Below are 9,174 nucleotides of genomic sequence, written 5' to 3'. Positions count from 1 at the left end.
AGCAACTAGTAAAAGTAGAACTTTTAAACAGGGAATCAGAGGCTTTGCTCCATTTTACTGAGCATGGTGTGAATGTTGGTGCTGACCATGTCCACCTCTTTATCACTGCAGTGTACCTGCCGTCTGACAGCTGCCTCCAGCAGAAAAACACACCATATTACAAAGATCAGATCCCGTCAAACTGGTTACGTGGCAGTGAGTTCACTCTATTTGAATAGAGTGAACTCACTGCCACGCCACTTCCACAGTCACCAGATTTCAATCCAGTAGAGCACCTTTGGGCTACAGTGGAAAGGGGCAACATATGTCAGCGTAGACCCAAATCTTTACATCACATGGTTGAATCTATGCCACAATAAATGAAGATGGTTCTGAAGGCAAAAGGGGCTCAAGCTGGGAAGAAGCAGGGCTTATTATTAGAATATCCATCGAGTGCATAATGCTGCCCAAGGAGAAACCTGGAGTGTAATGAGACATGATTCTGCTGTTGCCAACAAACTCTCTCTCTGCACTACTTCTTGTTTCTATACCGATGACATTACCAGCTTGTAACTGAACTGTTTTGGAAGAAGGTATGATGAGAGTCCGTTTCCCACTGGGGCCTGAAACACAGGATCAATGTTATTATATTTATTATACAGGATGTAATGACATCAGTAAGGAGGTGATAGCCCAGGTTACAGTGCAGGTGAGGTCCTCTGCATACAACATGTGTAAGTAAGGTGCAGGTGTATGACTCAGTTACTTGGATATCATGCCACACACGGACACAAAAGAACCAGTTCTGCTGCTACACACCAAAAACATTCCTTGAGCCATTCAGTAATCACACACACACAAATCTGAGGCAGAGCTGCAGAGACACCCCACCCAGGCTCAGACAGAGGGCCAGATAGGAGAGCCTTCTGTGCGTCCACGATGTCTTAAAAGCAGCTGGCACCTGAACACCTGAGATCACAGATTCTCATGTGACAGGTTTTTGGGCCTGAAGCCCCGCCCCCCAAAAAAACAACAACACTAACAATGACATCAACACAAGATCAAATGTGTGGACGAGGTCATGACTCAAGTGAGAGACATGGAGTGACGTCAGTCAGGTGATGGGCCAGGTGAGGAACGCGTACATCAGACAGCAGAATGCACCTGCTGTTTTCACAGGTGACCCCGAATAATCTTTTCTAAAAAATACACCACCCATAAACAGCAAGTTACTGGTATAATAACAAAGTCAAGATTGCACACAGTAATGTGCTGTACATGATCTACTGTGTATAAGGAAATTTACATGTGACCACTCTAAGCCACAAATGAATAAAATGTCACAGCCAGACTTACATTCTGGCTGGTAAAGGAAAAACAAACTTCTGGTCCCATGAAAAGAGAAAAACCCAAGAGGCACACTTCCAACCTTGAGAACTCAGAATCAGGGAGACAGCCAAACGGATGTTTTTTTATATATACAAAAAACTTTTACAATGTTTATTTAACAGATAAAATAAGTTAAATGTCACCGTTATTATTGTCCGCCTGGAAACAGCGGGGGTCTCCAAATTCAGAGACTGCGTCCACCTGAGGCCTTCGCGGTCTAAGTGGGCGGGTCCTCTGAAAGCCGGGTAGGCTGGAAGTGAATGACTATGAAATTGTCAGAATTACTTCACGAGCTCTCTCGGTGGAGTGAAACTCTGCCGTCTGCTCCTTGCTATCTAAAGTATACCCGGACGCTGGCGTAAACTCTCGACCATCGCACGCTTCTGTTTAATCAGTTTTCTGTTTGACGTTTATTCCTCCTGAGGGCTTAATAAAGTTTTATTTAATCCAGTCATCTCAGCCAAACAGATTTACTCACGAACAAATAAAACACTGAAAAAAGCCAAACACTAACATTTTAGCTTATCTGAGTGACTTTTCCTGTTTAACCTGAGCAGCAAAGAACCGCGGGGGTTTGCCGTTCTCGTCGGCGCAGATATTTGAGGTTTACACAGCTACATTTTCGCCTGGAAATATGTTTAAAGTTTATTTTGCGACCCAGAAAGAATAATAAGAGTAACATTAAAACTAGCTAGCTGCCGCCATTGTTGGAAACTGGAACTTGCTGAGCAGCGCTTTGAATTCTGGGATATGGTTTTTCAGAGGGGCACTGAAATTTGTGATTCTCCCGGAAAAATCGGGACGGTTGGTATGTATTCCAAGAGGACAGATTCTAGTCGACATTTTTTATTAAGGCAAACTTCAGTAAGGACCTCAGTATAAACACAATGTACAAAGAACTCAAAAATATTTACATAAAAATACAAAATAAAAAATTATTTTAAAAAAATATGACGAAACTATTAAAACGTGTTGCTATTGTCTCACAAACAGGTGACAGAACAGTAACATACCAAATATGCAGCAGCGCCCAACAAACACACCATATTAAAAAAAAAAAAAAAAGACACTTGTGAACATGATTATTCCCAGCTTCCATCCTGCTGATGGCACTGCAACAACACCAATTCAACACCAGAAATGATGTTTAAATTTCAGAAAAAAAAGTGCTGAACAGCAGTTCTAGATGTTCATATAGCACCGTATCACCGATACTGTTAAAAGGACAGAATGACAGCTCATCGCTCATGGACTCGACAACCTGTTTATAGCGAGGTGAATAAATCTATCCCAGTCCACAGAGTTTCTCGCTGACCTCCCACAATTTCAGGGCCACCTTGTCATCTCGGGCATGAGCGGACACTTCCTGTGCCTCACAGCAGGAGAAGTACTTCCCGCTCAGAGGTTCGATTCCCTCCTGCAGGGCACAGTGCAGTGTGGTCTGAGCTCCCATCTCTGGGTCCAGGAACAGCAGCCAGGCCACAGGCTGGATGAAAATCTTCTGCCACAGGCCGACATTTCTAGACAGTTCAGTCCGGACAACACCTACAGGGCAGAAGGCAAAGAGCAATCACATACTTACTGCCTTTAGTGTTCAGTTTGGATAAAATGCTGATAGTAACAGTTGATTTAGCTTGAATTACAGTAATATATGGCCTAAAATGAGTGTTGATTAAAGGTAAACCAGTGTGTTACCTGGGTGGACACTGTAGCATGTGACATCGGTTCCTTTCAGCCTCTTGGCAAGCTCATGGGTGAAAAGCACATTGCACAGTTTGCTGTTGCAGTACGCATGGAAAAATTGCCAGCTGTATCTGCCAGTTCCCAGGTCTTTGTTTGCAACCAGAGCCTTAAGATACAAAAACAACCTTGTTAATAAGCTGTTCAGACAGGTGAAGGTGAAAGACGTGCAACAACATCACTTGTGATGTCATTATGATCACCTCTTCAGTCGTACTACTGAAATACTAGAGCAGAGCATTTTTAAAAATAAGAGTCCCAAAAGATGGAAAAAGGCTTGTTCCAGAGTGAGGATGGCTTTACATCTCCAAGCTCTCTTTAAATTATTGCAAACTCACGTTAAAGTCAATGTGTCCCCAGCGATGAGCCATGGAGGACAGCGTGATCACTCGTCCTCCCCCTGTCTTCTTCATCCTCTCCAACAGCAGATTGGTCAGCAGGAAGTGACCCAAGTGGTTCACCCCGAACTCGATGCCATATCCGTCCTCAGTCCGCCCGTCTGCCACCAATCCTGGGGACATATTGGAACAATGGTTTCTGAAATCTTTGTACTTCCTTGATCTCTTGAAGCTTGTTTTCTCTAGATTCTTCTCTGTCTCCGTAGAACAGACAAATCACCACTGCTGCTGCTCATCATTAAAAACTGTATTTGCACGTCTTTTTGACAGATACGGCAACTGTGATAAACTTGTCTGTCTCTCAAGTGGTTTACATCAATTTGTGTTTGAGGCCAATCTGGCTGCTTTGCACAACATAGCCGTTTGACGTCTTTGTGGCTATTCGGTGTCTTTTCAAAGTCGATTGTGATTATTTTGTGCTTCTGGTCACTTCTGTCTCTTTGTTGTCATTTGATGGTGAGTTTCAGACTCCAGAGCTGCCCTTTGTCACCCATCCTGTTCATACTTTTTTGGGCAGAATTTCTAGGCCCTCTCTGAGTGGAAGCTTAAGGTTTTGTTGATTTCAGCCTCTCAAATCTTTTTTTTTCTTTTAAACAAACGACCTGGTTTTGTGAACTTCATAAAGCAACAACCTCCAGCACACAGCTGTGATGAAAACACAAACAGGAGCAAGTCTGAGGCCATAGTTCTCAGGTGGAAAATCGGGAATGCTCACTCTGACTTGATCATTAGTTGATACCCCAAGTGGAGAAGTTCAACAAATAAATTTCCTCCTAATGGTGTCTGGCTCTCAGAGGTTGGTTTAGATGAAAATGGATGTATGGACCTCGTACTTGCAACTAAGTAGACATTGTGGTGTTGTGTAGTAGTGTGTGTACCAGCATTGTTGATGAGCAAATCCAGCCTGGACTCCGTTTTCAGGAATGTTTCGGCGAAGCTGCGGACAGACTTCAGACTGGCTAGGTCCAAGTGCACGTAGATCACGTCTGTACTTCCCGTTTGCTGGAAGAAGATCATTGTGATTCAGTGAAGGTTACATTTAACTTGCACTTCAGTGTTTCACTTCAATCCCTTTTTACTGTTTTTTCCTTAAAGCAACAGCTCAAACATTACCATCAATGAAAGAAGTGAACGCTTCAGCTCGTTTCAGCAGGATCATGTAAATCCCGTTAAAGTTCTGTGTGCATCGTTTTGTGCTCTCTGTCAGCTCCTCCTTTAAAAGGTTAACTCCTTTCACAGCTTCAGTCCTTTAAAATTGTCATATTGTACTTACTGAATAAATATAAATAAACAGTCATATCCACATACTACTTTAGCTTGTCTTCTTTTTCTCAGCTGCTTTAATTACCTAAAGCACACATCAGCCAGTTACAGCATGATAGGACGTTGTGTAACAAGCCTCCACTCCCTGCTGACGACTGCACAAGTTATTGTTTTAAATGTCAGTGCTCCTTTCTGAGAAACTTTGGATTAACTTTCATACAGCATGAGGAAATTGTGGCCAATGCATCAGTGTGTTCTTCTCACCGTTTCTATTTCTGCAATGGCAGCTGCAGCTTTGTTCCTGTTTCGGCAGGCCAGGATCACTCTGGCTCCTTTCCTGGCCAGATGCAAAGCCGTGGCTTTACCAATGCCCGTATTTCCTCCTACAGTAAGAGCAGGAAAAGAATAAGCAACATCTACCCAAACCATCACAAACAAGAACTATCATCCATGCAAGTGTTTAATGTGGTGTTATCTGAAGGCTAGTAGAAACCTGTCTAAATTGCAAACAAGAATTCTAGATTTTCACTTCCACCTTTGTTGTAAACTTCACTCCCGTCCAAAGTAAAAAGCACAAAAACAAAGAAAAACGCATCTTTAATTCTTTCATTGCAGCAATCACATTTGTGCAAATCCCGATTTTGCTATCGGCACAGATTTGTGGCATAAAAACTGGCCCCGACCTCAGAGGGAAGAGAGAGGAGGACGACGCTCAGGTTTAGATGAGAATTCCCTCTCTGTACAAACCCAGTTTAGAGATGCAAGTGTTAAACTGATTTTTACTTGAATTTAGAAATAACTGCTGAATCGGCTTAAATGTCATATTTACTGTTCACTTATTTTTGACGAGGTTTTTCCTGAAAGCCGATCTACATGTAGGTCGGTACCGTCGAAAGTCCGTCGTACTCGAAGCCTCTTTTTCGTGGCAATATTGAAGGAAACATACATTTAACGGCTTCTTTTCTTTTGCTCATCATCTGCAGATTTAACAAAACTTGTTATGTACCTTTACTCACTGTCGCTATCATAATCAAACACCAACATCCTTATCGCCTTTAAGAGGAAGTAAAGAAACCTATGAAAGGAAAATCCGCTGAACGCTGCGAGCTGCACACACAGCAGCTGTTTGTAGGCACACTTTCTACACCTCGTCATTTTTGATGCTGGTGTCGTTAGCAGTCGGTCTGTTTGGTACAAACTGCGGTTGATGCCGGTCTCACCTGTGATGATGACGGTCTTCCCTGACATCGCGGCGTTTCCTTTGCATTTGGCCCTTTTGAAGAGAGTCTGTGTGAGGAGGACGTATGCTCCCAGAAGTACAACGGCCACAAACAAGAGGGGAACCATGGTGGATGTCGGCCGAGAACTTCGCGTCTGGCTGCTGAGCTGCGGATCTGTCTTTATGCACACGCCTGTCGGATGAGTTTCATCTGAGACGTGCCAGCGAGTCGCTCCTCGACCGGTCGGACCAGTTGTGGAATGACGTAAACGTCAGAGCACCGTGACCTACGCTTTTCACTCTGAACACCTGAGAAACGCATTCACCCCACCCGCGTGTCTCTTAATAAAGATTTACTGCGAAAGCATTTACAGAAAAATATGGAAAGCATGCAAACATCCCTCCAGATACCAAAGTGTCGAACTTTCACCTAAAATCTTCCATAATTAATAATTGCCTCTGATAGTTATAAGTCAGTGTAACTAATTCATTCTTTCACTGTCTAGATTTAGTTTTTAAGGAAACAAAACACAAAAATCACAAATGTAGCTGTTGCTGCTTTTGCTCCCAAAATGTAACTTATTCTAAAATAGTTTAATAAGAATGTTTCACAGCCTCTAACATATAGTCACAGTCAGTCGATCAAACCAACAATCAGATCTGCTTAGCAGATTTGGCTGTAAGATTTCCACATCAGTGAAAATGGAACTTTTCTGGTGAGCAGGACAGTGCTGGCATGAATACGTGCATCTGTATTTGTCAATGACTGAATCAGGCCTCTTTGGCTCTGACAAAACATGCAATATTTTTGAAACAACATGTTTTTTATCTGTGCTTGCTGCAGGGTTTTGTTTTGTGTCTTACTTTTTGTTCCCCACGTTTCTCTTCAAATTTCCCTCAGGTGTTCTGTGGGATTCAAATCAGGCAACATACTTGTTCAGGTCAGCGGTGTCAAACTTTATTCCCAAACTCTTGTTTGACATTGAAAGCATTTTTTAATCATTATCATGCAGGAATATCTCTAGATTGTTTACTCCACATGTTTTGCACTCATGTCTGGCCAGACATTACTATCATGTCTGCCCAGGGTCACTCCACTCTGTCTGTTCTGAAAAAAACATCTTGTAATCTGACCAAATAATGCTCTGGTGATGTTCTTCAGACTTCCAAGAGAGATGATTCTCAAAGAGGTTTTCAGTGGGAGAAACATTTCATTGTAATCACTGCTGTGATCGCCATTTCTCAAGTCTCTCAATTTGGAACCTCTTTATCTCACTGTAGCTTTCTTCATCAACTGAGGGCTATTCAGGGCTTTTAGAGTGACCTAATGAATTACAATCATTTAGCTTAAAAGTAATAAGTATATGCATCATCTTATCAGCATCGCTTGTAGACCGGATGTTTCTAATGACATTGCGCAAATACATTTCTGTAGTTTAACTACGTCACTGACGTCATGGCAGGGGAGACTCCAGGATCAGAGCTTTGGAGGTGCTGAGCACCCAGAGAGCTGCCCAGCCAGGCAAGATAAATGTCACGAAGAGACTTCTTCCCGGTCTCTGTCAGTCCCTGCATCCCTAAATGTCTCCAGTTGTCCCGAGTTCCCTGTGACTGTCTCCTTGGTGCATTTAAACCCCTGTTCCTCCCTGTCGTCTGTTGTCCTCGTCTCCATTATCAGTCATAATAATTTTACCATCTCTGTGCAAGTCTGCAAATTTCTTTCTTAAATCATAAGATTCTTAAATTCATCAAGTCTCTCTGTGCCTGGGTCCTCGTCACAAAACATGACATCACTGTTTTGTACATTTTGACACAATTTAATCCCACAGTGTGAAAGAAAAGCAAAACACTTTTCTGAAAAGTCTGTAACAAAACCGTCAAATCTGATAAAGGTTATTTAAATTCTGCAAGAGAAGAGTGGATTGGAATAAAAAAAATACATATCCTAACCTTAATAACTGCGGGAGAATAATGAATGATGATCATAGTGAGTAAGAAGTAAACTGAGTGCATTTTTTGGACAGACATTCACTTTTAATGTGTTTGTATAATATAATACAGATACATAAATAAATACACTCCAAAAACAGAAGAGTCCTTGAAATGTACAAATGTACAAAATATTAATAACAAATTATAAAAATGGAGGCAACTTTGCCTACATTACAGTGTATACAATACAATATATATACATATCTATCTATCTATCTATCTATCTATATATACACACATATATACATATATAAATATATATATATAATTAATAGTCCAAATTGAATTTGCATTTCCATTAAATTAAAAAATTATTATTGACTTTACAAACCCCATGCTGTCCAACACCCTTGACCTTTTCTCTGACTGTTTTCTTTAAAACTGTTGCATCAAAACTTCTAATTCATCCCTATTTCATCGAGTTGTTGAGTATGTTTTTTAAAGGCACTTGTTGCATGTTGCACACATGCTGTTCTGCCACAGAAGCAGGACAACTGAAGCAATGCTGTGGTGCCACCTGCTGGCTAATTGCACTTCCATTTGTTTGTCACATTGAGAAAAAGCAGTTAAAATACTGATTAATTTTGTTATTATGTATTTAAATTTTCTAGTAGATATGAGAGTTAAAAATATCACTGCCATTTCTGTGCTATGATATACTCTGCATACTGTGTTTCTTTGACAGAAATTAACAGAAATAAAACTGCATTTGAAAAGAAGTGTAAATATTACTTTGAATGCAAGTTACTAATTATTTCCAACCACAATGTTTTGCTAAACATTTGAATACTTTTTTTTATTTTTTTATTTCTGGATAAATAAATTTAGTCCTTTATTTATCCAGGTTAAAAAAAATCTCATTTAGATTAAAAATCTCATTTCCAAGAAAGACCTGGTCTTCTGCCCTCAGCTGAATGTCTCTATCCAGCTTATGCAGTGAGCTAAACATTAAATGGCTTCAGTAAACACTCAGGAGACCGCGTGGCATTCTTCAGAGCTTTACTGATCCTTATTTTCCTTTTTGTAAAACTGTAATAACAGAAACAGAATACAGTGTATTCACTCTCCATACAAATACACAAAGATTACATTAAATATTGTTGACTTATGTAAACAGTCACTACACAATCAAGAGATACAGAGATGTCAGGAGATACAGCTAACACCACATGCTGGTATGCTTCATGTTAGCAG

General features: G+C 40.9%; 1 protein-coding gene across 1 annotated transcript; it reads right to left on the bottom strand.

The window, feature by feature from the left end:
• Positions 1 to 2,067: 2,067 nt before the first annotated feature.
• LOC308389510 (dehydrogenase/reductase SDR family member 13-like) lies at positions 2,068 to 6,208 on the bottom strand. Its single transcript, XM_080870957.1, has 6 exons — positions 5,990 to 6,208; positions 5,034 to 5,152; positions 4,385 to 4,508; positions 3,447 to 3,619; positions 3,064 to 3,217; positions 2,068 to 2,913 (listed from the first exon to the last, which is right to left on the bottom strand). The coding sequence occupies exons 1-6, from the start codon at positions 6,114 to 6,116 to the stop codon at positions 2,654 to 2,656; spliced, it is 957 nt and encodes a 318-aa protein (XP_080727083.1). The 5' UTR covers positions 6,117 to 6,208; the 3' UTR covers positions 2,068 to 2,653.
• Between the last annotated feature and the right edge of the window lie 2,966 nt (positions 6,209 to 9,174).

Source organism: Rhamphochromis sp. 'chilingali', assembly GCF_963969265.1.
Source record: "Rhamphochromis sp. 'chilingali' genome assembly, chromosome: 21".
Taxonomy (NCBI): domain Eukaryota; kingdom Metazoa; phylum Chordata; class Actinopteri; order Cichliformes; family Cichlidae; genus Rhamphochromis; species Rhamphochromis sp. 'chilingali'.
This window is presented reverse-complemented; position numbering and strand designations above follow the sequence as displayed.

Excerpts from the sequence above, each read along its gene's own strand:
- LOC308389510 (XM_080870957.1), bottom strand. The coding sequence starts at position 6,116 with ATGGTTCCCCTCTTGTTTGTGGCCGTTGTACTTCTGGGAGCATACGTC. Across the intron at positions 4,509-5,033 it reads CCATTGCAGAAATAGAAACG|CAAACGGGAAGTACAGACGT; the intron begins GTGAGAAGAACA and ends ATCTTCTTCCAG. Across the intron at positions 3,620-4,384 it reads TTTGCTCATCAACAATGCTG|GATTGGTGGCAGACGGGCGG; the intron begins GTACACACACTA and ends ATATGTCCCCAG.